The following is a 13,037-nucleotide window of genomic DNA, read 5'->3' as shown; positions in this document are numbered from 1 at the left end:
GAAAGATGCCCTTTCTTTTCTCGGCCCTTTATTTTAGGTGTTAGCAGATGTCCGAGGCGCCACGTTTCCTAAAGAGAGGGGGGTTCCTCTTGCAGATCCCACTGCCCAGGGTTCAGATGAGTCCCTTCCATGGTGCTTCACCCCTAGACAGGAGCAAGGCACCTTTTAGAGCAAACCCTTCTGATTTGGGAAGGGGCAGCCTGGCTGTGCTCAGGCTCAGGGGGCGGCTTTTGGGTGTGTCGCCAGCCCCTGAGCCTTGCCTGGGCAGCGGTTGCTCCGAAGGAGCCGTGGGATGGGGAGCAGCTGGTGGGGCCCCCATCCTGAGCTCCCCTGTGTGTTGTGTCTCAGGATGTCCCCCCTGAGCTGGTGGAGCAGCCCCGGCACACCTGGCTCAGCAGCACCTGCACTGCTTGCCACCAGCACGTCCACCTGGTCCAGCGCTACCTGGCCGAGGGCAAGCTCTACCATCGCCAGTGCTTCAGGTGGGTCCAGCCCTGGCCTGCCTTCTCCCCCCTCCTCCCCTCCTCTCTTCTGCTGTCCCCACTCCAGTGACTCAGAATCCCAGCCCCTCGTGCTTCTCCTGCCTCCCTGTACACCAGGATGCTCTGCCTCCTTAGCACCTACTCAGAACCCCGCCACCCCCGCCTCCCAGTGAGGTCTAAGCCAGGAGATCACCCTCCAGACCTCCTTCCACCCACATTCCGTGTCCTTGACTGGCTAGACAGGCTCCCACGCTGCCTGGGGTGGTGCTGAGCTCTCCAGGGAGCACACAGACTGTTCCCAAGCTGAGGAATGAGGGATCAGACGTCAGTGTGGTTTGTAACCACCTCTGTGGTGACTCCCTGGGTGCAGGTCCTTGCCTGCAGCACCCTGAAGTCATTTCACTTTGCTTTCCCTGCTCTCTTGATGGGAGGGATGGCACCTCTCCTGTGGGACAAGAGCTGGCAAGTGGGCAGCTGGCAGCTGAGGCCAGAAATACTGGAGCCACAGCTTGTGGCCCTTCAGCCTGAGCAGTGAGATCCCTGTAATTTTATCCTGAGTCCTCTGCATCCTTATGCTTTTCTTGTCTTTTTTCCCCCCCACCCTGCTGATTCATGGGTGCTGTTTGGTCAGGAATGTCCCATAGCAGTATTTTCTGTGGGTCAATGGAGATAAAACCAACCCAACCCTTTCTCTCCCCTTGTCCAAACGTGCCACCTCTTCATTTCATCATGCCCCTTCTCTCTAGAGCCCCTGTCCCCTAATGTTTTTGATCCATATTTCAAAGGAAATCCCAGTCAGCTGGACACACAGAGCAGAATTCCTCACCAAAATCATCTGCTTGCAGCAGCCAGCTGCTGTGAGTGCCAGGTATTCAGACAAGAAGGAACAAGCTTGGTTTTCATGGGAGTGCTGGATCAGCCCCTTGGCTTTGGCTGTCTCTCCTGCATGCTCTCCACCTCCCTTCCCAGGTGGAGAAGGGCTGACTGGGTTGCCAGCCCTGCCCATGACTCCTCACGAGGGAGGATTCACAGGCTGAGTGGGTGATCCCGGGAGATGTGGCTGGCAGGGAGGGACAGGGAAGCTGTTAGCCCCGTTTCAGCAGGCAAGACAGAGAGTAAGAAGGACCCTGCTGCATCATTCCCCTGCTGGGGGCCCTGGGGAGCACCAGCCAGGGTAGGTGTGAGACCAGGCTAGGCTCCTATGCTGCTTCTCCTGACTGCTCTTCCAGCCTCCAGCACGGGGGTTTCCTGAGGTGGAAGTGGCATCATTTTATTTAATAGCCAGAGTTTGGGGGGGTTGTTTTATTCCTCCCCCCTCTGACAATGCATCTGATGGTTCTTTAGCCTGCATGGACCCTTGGCTCCTGCATGGCAGCCTGTAGCCTGCCTGGGCTGCTTCTGAACCCCTGCTCCCCAATTCCAGTTGATACTCCCTGTGAATGGTTGATCCCTCTCCCCCACACAGGGTCACCTGTCATCTTGTAGTTCTTTCCTCTGGACCCCACCAGCTGCAGCTTTTCCAAGAATACTCTGAGCTACAACTCTCCCAGGTCTGGTGCCATACCCCAGTACCAGCTGTTGCCCTTCCACATCTATTAAATCCTTTCTGAGCTGAAGGAGGAACCAAAATGTGCAGAGGATTCAAGTTGTGAGCTCCCCAGGGGTTTGCACGGTGACATCTCTGTTCCCTCTCCTTTCCTGAATGAATTCCCTGAGACTCTGCTAGGATTTAGTAGCAGGGATGGGAACTCCACAGCCCTCCAAGGATCTCCCAAGGTGTGTTGCCTTCCCTGAGGGGCAGGATGGCAGCCCCCATCTCACGGGGCTCTCTCTCTCTTCTCCTTTGGCAGGTGTAAGGAGTGCTCCAGCACATTGCTCCCGGGGTCCTACAAGCCTGGGTCAGAGGCAGGGACTTTTGTCTGCATGCAGCATCGTGGGAGATTGCCCATGAGCGGGAAGGCAGAGAGGAGACCCAGCCCAGACCGACAGCCACCGGAGCTCAGGACTGAAACTGGGGCTGGCAGCGTGGGGGAAGGTGCCCCCCTGGCAGGAGCAGAAGTGGGGAAGGATGATGGGGACTCCCTGGAGAGCGTGGCAGAGCCCAGGACACCTGCAGAGGTGCTGGCTGGCCCAGCAGAGAAGGACAGCACAGAAGAGCCAACGATGGCCCCTGCTCACCCGGGCAGCAGGACGCCCACCTCCCAAACTCCCCCCAGGCCTCCCCTTCCCAGCAAGCCCACGGGGCTCACCCAGGACAAAGGCAGCTCCCTGGATGGACGGCTCAGAGACACACGGCCCACCCCTGCCCCCAGGAAGGCCACCGAGGGGTCACCCTTGTCCCCTCCAAGCTCTCACCCCATCCCCCGGCCCAGATCCACCCTCCAGGGTGAGGGCAACGAGTGTGGACCCGGCGTGGTGAACGGTAAGAGCATGGTGATGGGTTTACAATCCACCTCCCCAGCTGCAGGGTAGCTGAATTTCATTCCTTCTCTGCAGCCTGATCCCCTCCTGCCCCTGAAAAAAACCACAGGCTTGGCCACGGAGCCTTTGGTTACCAGCCATCCCCACAGCAGGGAGAGCAGGGCTAGGTTTCACACCTGCCTGCTCCCTCATTTCTCCAGGGAGTGCTGTCAGGGTGGAGGGAAGGTGGCAGTGCTAGAGCAGCGTGCAGGTGTTGGGGGACAGAGAGGTCTGTGGGTTCTCCAGGTGCAGCTCCTGGGGAGAAAAAGGCAGAGGGAGTGTTTTGAGGCTAACTGACTGCACCGACTGTGGAAGAAATGCTGTGAGGTCTTCAGAGGCTGGGAGTAGCCAGCCTCCCGTGGGGAGATGTGTAAGGAGTGCCTTGTGTTGATTTAATCTCTTCCTTTGTGTCCTTTTGGTGTGGTGACAGTCTGACCCTGTGTCTTTCTAGGGAGGGTACCTGAACCCAGCCCCCCTGTCCCAAAGCCCCGAGGGAGACCCTGCTCCTCTGATCGGTAGGTCCTTCTGCTTGCAAATCACCTGCAAATCCCAGAGCAAGGTGGGGACGGCTCAGCTGAGGTCTCCTCTCCCACCTTCATCAGCTCCTGCTCCTAGGAGGACGTAGGCAATGATCAGGTCAGGGTCAAAGCCCCTGTCCATACCTCCCAAGGTCTTTGCCTCTCAGGCTTTGCTTGAGAGCCTCAGAAAGTTGTTTCTGTGACATGTGGAGACTGCCAAGGGCCTTCTGAAGGGGCCCTGCTTGTGGGTGCTGACAAGGGGACACTTGTCTGCCTTGGGGAGGGTTTGTCCTGGGAGAAGTCCAATGCAGGGACACTGTGAGTGAAATAGAAGGTGACAAAGAGCCCCCCTGAAGTGCAGGAAGGGAACGTGGCCACAGAGGATGGGTGTCTGATCTCCCTCCGCCTCCATCCACAGCCTGGGGAGCAGAGCTGGGTGTAGGGATGGTGTCAGAAAGGGGAGAACAGCTCAACCTTGTGTCTGGGGAAGATTACAGCCACCCTTGGATGAGAAAGCTGCTCCTGCATGGCAAACATTCTGCTCCATCCATCCTTTCCCCTGAGGGCTGAGTCCCTCTCCTGTGCCTTGCTGTCCCAGGTTTTCTCTGCTCCCTGCCACCTCGATCTCTCTTTTCTTCTAGTGCTGGAGCTGCTGTGAGAGCCAAGGACCCACCCTGGATGGCCTTGGTGCAAGCAGAACCCAAGAAGAAGCCAGCTCCTCCTCCTCCTCCTCCTCCTCCCCCGGGCAGCAGCCAGGAGACACCCAGTAGGACTGCAGAGGAGGAAGATGGGGAGGAGGTGGGGAAAACTAAGGTCGAGGAAAGCAGGTCAGATGCCACAGAGCCCAAACCATACAACCCCTTTGAGGAGGAGGACGAGGAGGAAGCAGAGAGTGCTGCCACCCAAAAGAGCACCCCTGAGCAGGAGCAGAGTGAGACTGCTGCCAAGCCTCTCCACCCCTGGTATGGCATCACCCCCACCAGCAGCCCAAAGACAAAGAAGAGGCCAGCTCCACGAGCCCCCAGTGCTTCCCCTCTAGGTGAGCTTCCCCCACTCCCTTTTACCCTTCCTCCCCAAGCCCTTGGAGGGCCCCCCTGGCAGGCCAGGCCTTTATGCAGTGGTGGTTGTGCTGGGACTTGTGCTGGCCATGTTCTCTCTGCCTGCTGGAGCACAGAATTTGCAGGCAAGGTGTTTTGCACTGAAGGGTCCCTTCTGTCTTCTCTGCAGACACGCAGATGCTGGGTCCCTTTTCCCTCTCCTGGCTGCCCCTCTGTCCCTTCCTGAGCTCTCTCTCTCTCTTTGCTTTCCAGCCCACCACCCCATCTCCAGGCTGTCCCACTCTGAGCCATCATCCTCCACCCCATCTCCAGCCCTCAGCCTGGAGAGCATCAGCTCTGAGAGTTCAGCCAAGGCTCTGGGTGACGCCGAGGAGGCCTCGGTGCCCAAAAGCTCCTCCGAGCCCACCGTCCACACGCCCACGGCCACCAAGACCTCCAGCACTGACACCCCCCTGGCCAGTGTCTCCTCCAGCGACAGCCCTGCTGCCCCAGCCAGCCTCTCCACCAACTCCTCCTCCTCCTCCTCCAGCGAGCTGGCCAGCTTCAGTGGGGAGGCCCAGCCCAGCACCCTGCACCCCAGCAGGAGCGTCCCCGCCGGCAGCTTAAAGACCAGCCCCAGCCGACTGCCCCCCAAACCTCCTGCTGGGGCCAGCCCTACACCCATCCTCTTGGCTTCAGATGGGGGTGCTGGGAGCCCCAAGACTCCCTCCTCGCCCAAGCCACAGCTGAAGGTGAGATGGTGACTTTCCTTCCCTCCAGATCCAGGGGCTTTTCTTCCCGGGTCGCAGTGGGGGTCCTGAGTGCAGGGCTTGCCCCACAGGTAGGTTTGGGGTGTGAGCTCCTGAATCTCAGGCATGTGCCCCTTAAATGGTGGCTCTGCTGATACTCTGCCTGCCCCACATGCTAGAGAAGTGGCAGATTGTTGTGTTGTCAGAGAAAATAGGAAGGGAACTGTGAAGGAAAAGAGTTCAGCACACTTGTCAGAGAGAAGCTAGGAAGCGTGGCTGGTTTTTGCTCCATGGCTCAGCTGCTGGTGGACATCAGTGCTGTGTTCCTCCTCTGAAAGCACATGGAGCAGGACAAACCCTAGGGCCACGCTGTATCCTCAACCCCAGCTGTTGGGATGCTGTGTCCCTTCCCTTTCCTGGACCCTCACAAACCTCCTTTTGTCCCCCCTCCCCAGTCTTCCTGCAAAGAGAACCCCTTCAACCGGAAACCATCACCTGCTGCCTCCCCCTCTGCAAAGAAACCTCCCAAGGGCTCCAAGCCAGTGCGTCCTCCTGCTCCAGGTCATGGCTTCCCACTCATCAAACGCAAGGTAAAAGGGCCCTCGGGGGCTGGGGTGCCAAAACCAACTCTGTGCCCTCCCCCCTAGGCCATTGCTGTGTATGGGCACCCCCCTGAAGCTCGTGGGGGTCTGTGGGCTGTGCTTGGGGAGGTTGGTGTCTAGGCTAGATCATGCTGATGGCAGCACCGTGCTCTCCCTGTGTTCCAGAGTAGGGTTGGGGTGCTTGGATCCACACTTAGGTGGAGTGTTCTGTTGTCTCCCTTCCCCTAGTGGTGTTGACCAGCCTGAGAGTTAGCCCTGGAATCTGAAGGCTGAGGGGAATGGAATTTTCTGCCTTGTGCTTTGGCAGGTGCAGACAGATCAGTACATCCCTGAGGAAGATATCTATGGGGAGATGGATGCCATTGAGCATCAGCTGGACCAGCTGGAGCACCGTGGGGTGGCCCTGGAGGAAAAACTTCGCAGTGCTGAGAATGGTACGTGGGGTGAGCTGGCTGTGGGTGTGGGGCAGGAGAAACCTTCATGTCCAGCCAAGGAGATAGCCCTGGTGACTTCCTCCCTGCTGATGCTGGGGCTGGAAGAACACAGGGGGCTGTGCTGAGCTCCAAGAATGGTCACAGCCATACCCTGGACGTGGAGATGTTCCTAGAATGGAAAGAGGTGGGAGAAGGCTCAGGAACAGGCTGGGATTAGGTTGGATCTCACCCAGTGCTTGTGTCCTGGCCTGCTGCAGGGTGACGGGGCCCTGCAGGGCAGGGGATGGCTCTGAATTGTCCCTTTGCTTGGCAGACAGCCCTGAGGACAGCCTGCTGGTGGACTGGTTCAAACTCATCCACGAGAAGCACATGCTGGTGCGCCACGAGTCGGAGCTCATCTACATGTAAGCACTGGGGGGAGGCATTGGTCTGCTTGTGGGGAGCGCTGTCTCAGCTCTCCTGAAACTCTGCTTCCAGGGCAGAACCTGGCACTGCCTCCTTGCCTGGAGAAGGGCGGGAAAGAGAACAAATAGGGAAATATATCCAAAACACACTCAGAGCCAACCCACTGCAATTCCCCTGCAGTATCTCCTCCAGGAAGGCCTGGAGCAGGCAGGGCTGGTCCCCGCTGCCTCCCTGGCTCTTTGGCTGTACAGGATAAGATCAGCACCTCGGTGGTTCTTTCCAAGCTCACCTCATCCCTGGGGGTGATGTTCTGGCTCCTGGCAGTGACCTCTTCCCTTCTCTCACAGCTTCAAGCAGCAGAACCTGGAGCAGCGGCAGTCAGACGTGGAGTACGAGCTGCGGTGCCTCCTCAACAAGCCAGGTGAAGCATCCCTCTGGGGGCAGTTCCCTCCATCTTCCCCCTGGGATTCATCCTCCCCTCTGTCTTGGTGGGTCTCAGGAGAAGAGAGAGAGATCTCTAAGGTTGCCAGGGCAATCTGCTGGCTTTAGAACTGCTGCCCATCCTCCCTGTGTGTCCTAGCTCCTTTTGTCCCCACGGGATGCCACCTCCAGGGCTGTCCCTCCACAGCACAGGTAGCCCAACTGGCCCTGCAGCATGGCAGGAGGGGTGGAGAATCTCTGCCCCAAAAGCTCTGAATTTCAGAGCTCCTTCAGCCATTTAATTGCCTGTCCTTCCTGGGGATTTGGCTGGACAGAGAAGGATTGGACCGATGAGGACCGAGGCAGGGAGAAGGTGCTGATGCAGGAGCTGGTGACCATCATTGAGCAGAGGAATGCCATCATCAACTGTCTGGACGAGGACAGGCAGAGGTGAGCAAGGAGTGGGGAGGGCTGGGGGTGGGGGGGAAATGCATAACCTGACTCAGCACCACAGGAGCAGCTAGTGGGGGTGTCCCAAGATGTCCCCGATGCTGACGTCTTTCCCAGCTTCCCCATTCTCATCTCTTTGCATGCCTTGTGTGGGAAAGACAGACCTGCAGCACGTGGGATTTAGCCCTCTGGTAGCAAACAGTGATGGATCTGCCCCTCCACAGCTTATAAGTAGGAGGTTCTTTAGCCTTAATGCAGCAGCTGTTTGCAAGGCTGAATTGCTGATCTATTTCTCATTCTTTTTTCAGAGAAGAGGAGGAGGATAAAATGTTGGAAGCCATGATTAAAAGAAAAGGTAAGAAACAATCAGGAAGATTTTTGGGATGACGTTTTCACTGCTGGACCCCAGCAAGGGACAGCATAACTCATTCACAAAATGGTGTGCAGAAGCAGAGGTTGAATCTATTCTGTGTAGATTCTGGAGCCTTTCCTTGCAAGGCTGTTAAATTTTAGGGCACGCGTGTGCCACACGCTCCTGTTGTCCCAGGAAGAAGTGTGTAAACTGGAGGGGTTTGACTCACAGCTCTGGTGCTTGCTCCTGGTGTGCACGTTGGGTGTACAACCATCAGCATCCTGCAGTAACCACCTCCCTTTGCAACCCCAGAATTCCACAAGGAGACGGAGACCGAGAGCAAGAAGAAAGGCAAATTCAAGCCCATGAAGGTGCTTAAGCTGCTGGGCAACAAGCACGACTCCAAAAGCAAGTCACCCAAGGAGAAAAGCTAGAGCAGGGGAACACCAGCAGTGGGAGGGACGTGCTGCCTGACTGCCCTGGTCTCCCCTCACCTGCCAGGAGCTTGTCTCCCATTCCCCTCACCTCTCCCCTGGCTCCTTCCCCAGGCACCCGAGCTGCCTCTCCAGGGAGATGCCAGCCCCCTGCCCGGAGCCTGACCAAAGCTCTCCCCTTCCCCAGGCTGTGGGGGACCCTGAAAGTCCCCTCTGTGAAGCCTGGCTGAGGAGGAAGGGAGAAGATGGATTTGCTTTTGGGAGATGTTGCCCCGTTGTGTGTTCTCCTGATTAACCCAGGAGCAAGCCAAGGAGTTTGGTGTTTGTGGGAAAACTTGCACTAACTGCCCCCCCTGTCCCTTCTCCTGCTCTAACTGTGATGGTTCTACGTGCCTCCAACCTCTGCCAGGAGGGGACTGGGCCTGCCTGTCCCTCCCTGCCCACTCCTGTCCCCTCCCTGTCCCATTTTTAACTGCGGGAGGAAAAAACTCTGACATTAGAATCAGGATTCTTTGGGTTTTTACTGGCCTAAACTAAAATGTTAAGAAAACACTCCCACCTCACGAGTTTCTAAGAGCCATAGCCAAAAAAAAAATAACCAGTGCCCTATTTATTTTGAGCTTTCCCCTCCCTCAAGTGCCAGGGCTGGGTGGGCTCCGTTACAGGGCTGAGAGGACCCAAGGGGTGGTTGTGCAGCTGCTGGGACGTAGCTCACAGGCCCTACTCAGGACATCTTAACCCCCCCACTGCTGCTAAACACCACTGACCCCGCTGCCTTCACGGGGAGGGAGGAACTTTCCTTTTCCAGGAGAGGGCATAAAAGCTCAAGACTGACTCAGTGCCAGCCAGGAGCACTAACCCTGTGCCCCTGCTCACCCAGTGCCACCCCTGAGCTGCTGGGGAGAGGTCACAACTGACCTTTAGCCACCTTTGTCTGTGTATGCATGAAAAGCATGCAGGGGTTGGCAGGTTATTTTTTACTAGATGAATTCAAACCCACCCTAAAACTTTTTAAAGCCTATTTTATTTGTTGTTTGTGTGCGTGTGTGGACGTTGGTGGAGGGAACTGGTGTGGGGGGGGTGTTCTTCCAACAATCCCTTCTTCCTTCTGTTTTTTTGTTCCCTGCCTTCTCCTCTTAGGGCTAGGAGTTATTTATTGAATTGTTGGATCAGTCTGAATTAGAGTTCCTGGGGTGTTGGGTTGGTCAGCCCTTCATCATGCCTTCTCATTAGCCAACTAGACCTAACCAGCCCCCAGCAAAACTGCTGCAGTCCCTTCCAAACAAAAAACCCCAACAGGCTTTAGCCAAAAATGCCTCTCAGAGCAGTGCCTTGGAAAGGGATCCTCACTTCCCAAAACCAGAGGGACCCCAGCCCCTCCTCAGTCCCAGCGTGGCTGGGAGGTGGCAAGTTCAGCCCTATGCTGCTGACACTCAGTCTTGCCATCCCCCCGTGGGCTGAGGAGCAGAGGAAGGGGAGGGGAGATTTCACAGCACAACTCTTCTCCAAGGAGAAACCAATCCTCTGTAGAGCCTGTCCTGTCCCTGATGCCAAAGGCCGTTGGGATCACTGCAGCCTGACACCCCCTTGACCCCCCCAACCCCATCAGAACCCTGGTTGGTAAATTCTACTGTACTAACTCCCTGACTTCCATCCACCTGAAGAGAAATAAAGGAAACCTCAGATTTAAAAACCCATTTGCTGCTTAGGTTTGTGATTCCTTTGTGCTCTATGTGGGTGGCTGTTCTGCATACCACACTTTTCAGGAACCAAACCACAGCAAGCCCTCAGCCAAGAGCAGCGTGTGCTGGGCTGAAATCCCCTCTCCCCCCTCTCAGCACAGCTGCTTTCCTGAGTTTTTTTTTTTCCTCAGTGACATTTTCTTGGTGGCCAGCTGTATTCTGTGGCACAGGCAAAAGGAGGCTCCACTTTGTCATGTTTTGGTGGCTGCTGCTGTGTGTTTTCATGGCTGGGATGTTGGGCAAGAAGGGATCCTGTGCGTGGGTAGGGTTTTACAACAGCTTTCTCCTGTCACCAGTTTCTGTATAAATTCCTCCTGCCTTCTGGCTGTAGGCAAGAGGTGCTGCCCCCTTCTTTGGGTCCAGACACAGACCAGCCCTTGAGAGACCCAGAGTCTAGGAAGAAGAGGTGGGAAAAAATTGCACTTGTGGATTTTTTCCCTCGGCTTAGTCACGGGGATCAGATTTGTTCCCAGCAGGGAAGTCTTTTGTCGTGATCTCTCTTGCTTCCTCACTCCTCTTCTTGTCAATGATCTCCATCTCACGCATTTTCTGCAGGGTACAAAGGGGAGAGGCTCAGAGGGGAGGATGCTGGCAGCTTTATTTTTCTTTTTCCAACCCCAAGAACAAAGGTTTTATTTCCCCAATTAAGTTACATACAGAGCTGGAGAAACAGGCTGAAAACCTCTCTTCCCCCATTTCCCAAATTTACACCTGGTCTGTGCCATGAAGGGGAACAGTTCTCTGCCCCCTTCCCCACTCAGGATCAGAGGAGCCTCTGCTTGGAGGTCTCTGGCACTAGGGATCACAGCCACTGCCACCAGGACCCTCCTGCATACCTGGGAGATTTCAGTGAGGATAATGCTTCGATACCTCTTGCCCTGTCCAAGGGCTTCCATCTCTGCCAGGAACTCCCTCCTCTCCTGAATTTCATTCACCACTGATGGATAAGAAAAAAAAAAAACACCGTGGCAACAGGATTCAGCCAAAAAGGCAAGAAAATGTGTTTGGGTCTAAATCTGACCCCCAAGTTTCCTAGCTCTGCTTGCACAGCAGTCCCACCAGGGGAAGAGTGGTGGCTGCTGTAACACTCCTCTTGCCCATGCCAAAAAAATACCTCTGTAGTGCCTTATGCAATGGGAGATGTCCCTCTGCCCATCTTCTCACCACTCCCCACCTTGCAGGAATGGTGACTTCCTAGTTTTCTTTGTACAGACAATTTAATGGGCAGTTTGACCATTTTGTGGATGGAGCTGAAGCTGCTCTGATCTTGGAGTGAAAGCAAACAGAGCCCAAACCATGATCAAGCTGGCAAGGATCCTAGTCTATGCTGAGGACCTGCAGTACCTGGGCTTCCCAAAAATCCTGAGGGAATTTCCCTGCCAGCAGAGTTCATTTTGTGCAGGCAGCCCAGGGAGCTTGACTCTGCCAGCAAACCTCTCAGCTCTGCGAGGACAGCTGGGTCACAATCTTTTTCTCTTGGAAACTGGGCTCTGTGCCTCCTTCCAGAGCAGGTTTCAGGCTACCAGCACCGTTGCCTGCCAGCCCAGCCCTCTGGAGGGAGCCAGCCAGGCTTCCCAGGCTCCCTGCCTGCCCTCCTGTGGGACCCCGGGGTAGGACAAGACGTACATTCCTCAAACCGGTCAGGCTCGGGTGCCTCCTCTTCCTCTGTCTGAACCACCCTCTGCTTCACCTCCTGCTCCACCACGTCCTTCCCTGTTGCTAAGATGTTTTGGAGCCTTTGCTTCTCCTTTTCCAAATCTCCTGTGAATGCCAAGGGGAGAAAAAAGAAACACAACACTCTTATCAGCTTGTCTTCTCAGGGAGCAGCCTGGCCACACCCCTGCCCTGCTAATGCAGGAGGAAACCTTACAGCCCACCCCAGACTGAACCTCACTCCCTGTACAAAGCCACCCAACTGACCTCGGAGCTTTGATTCCCATTTATAAGCTAGAAAAGGACACAGAGCTCCCCTCTTACACAAGGACTGTGCAAATCCCTGTCAGCCATCACCCCCCCAGCCAGCAGGCAGAGAGGTCAGCGAGCACCAACAGATGATGTTCCCTCAGAGATGCATTTTTAAAGCCTCTTTGAAGAGAAATCATGAGGATGAAGAGCAATGAAGAGACTCCATGCCACTGCTGTAAGCAGGGGATGGACATCAAGGGCAGAGGTGGACTGGGTAGCACCATTTATTAGTGGTGTGGGCCAACTTACGCCTTGCCTGTGGCTTGAATTTCTCTCTGGTGTAGGCACCTCCTGCCTGGCAGAGCTTGGCAGGCCTGAGATGTGGTTTAGCTGAAAGCCTTCTGGGCTGACAGATGGGTGGGGGCAAAGCAGGAGCTGGTTCTGTGCTGGATGTGGGGTGGCATTGGAGGGGCAGGGCGTCTCCTCCTGGAGAACAAACCAAAAATAACAGTCAGTCAGACAGAGAGGAGCCTGGCTGGACCCCAGGCTACCTCCAGCAGATGTGGAGCACCACAAAATGTGCCAGACAGATGTCTCAGCCTGGTCTGTTGGTGTGCACTGACATGAGACAGGCTGTGGTTCCAGTCACGCCTCCCATCTTGTTCCCTGGCTGACCCCTGGGGACATCTCAGCCTCTGTGTCCCCACGGGGTGGCAGCAGTTCTGCTGCTGTTTCAAAGCACCAATATCCCCAGAGCAGCAAAAGCTCTTCAGCACAGCACAGGAGGAGAGGGAGGGAGAGGGGCATCACTCACGTTCAACACACTCCATCAGGTGTCTCCTCTGCAAACACGTCAGCTTTAACTCCTCCATCATTACTGAAACACAGGATCTTTGGTGAAGATGGCACCCCGAGGGGGGTCCACACCTTCCCTCTGGTGTGGGAACACCCTCCCAGGGTGATTCCCCCCTCACGACCCAAAGGGGAAGATGCAGCTGTAGAATCATAGGATTTTTGAGGTTGGAAAAGACTTTTCAGATCATCGAG

The 13,037-nt window shown here is 55.9% G+C and overlaps 2 protein-coding genes across 2 annotated transcripts in view; one reads left to right on the top strand and one right to left on the bottom strand.

Moving 5' to 3' along the window:
* Positions 1 to 8,483, top strand: part of MICALL1 (MICAL-like 1) — a gene marked incomplete at its 5' end in the record, with an annotated part of 11,509 nt that extends 3,026 nt beyond the window's left edge. The window contains 12 exon segments of the mRNA XM_008935197.1: positions 286 to 482; positions 2,333 to 2,904; positions 3,398 to 3,521; positions 4,102 to 4,499; positions 4,771 to 5,249; positions 5,702 to 5,836; positions 6,156 to 6,282; positions 6,596 to 6,686; positions 7,035 to 7,108; positions 7,443 to 7,557; positions 7,866 to 7,912; positions 8,222 to 8,483. Coding sequence (XP_008933445.1) covers positions 286 to 482; positions 2,333 to 2,904; positions 3,398 to 3,521; positions 4,102 to 4,499; positions 4,771 to 5,249; positions 5,702 to 5,836; positions 6,156 to 6,282; positions 6,596 to 6,686; positions 7,035 to 7,108; positions 7,443 to 7,557; positions 7,866 to 7,912; positions 8,222 to 8,343 — 2,481 coding nt within the window.
* A 2,046-nt stretch (positions 8,484 to 10,529) lies between these two features.
* LOC103768066 (chromosome unknown open reading frame, human C22orf23) lies at positions 10,530 to 12,865 on the bottom strand. Its single transcript, XM_008935196.1, has 5 exons — positions 12,805 to 12,865; positions 12,300 to 12,476; positions 11,712 to 11,846; positions 10,922 to 11,022; positions 10,530 to 10,634 (listed from the first exon to the last, which is right to left on the bottom strand). The coding sequence occupies exons 1-5, from the start codon at positions 12,863 to 12,865 to the stop codon at positions 10,530 to 10,532; spliced, it is 579 nt and encodes a 192-aa protein (XP_008933444.1).
* Positions 12,866 to 13,037: the final 172 nt, after the last annotated feature.

Source organism: Merops nubicus, unplaced genomic scaffold, assembly GCF_000691845.1.
Source record: "Merops nubicus isolate BGI_N331 unplaced genomic scaffold, ASM69184v1 scaffold2002, whole genome shotgun sequence".
Classification (NCBI taxonomy): Eukaryota; Metazoa; Chordata; class Aves; order Coraciiformes; family Meropidae; genus Merops; species Merops nubicus.
Note: the sequence above shows the minus strand (reverse complement) of the source record. Positions and strands in the feature narration are given on the sequence as shown.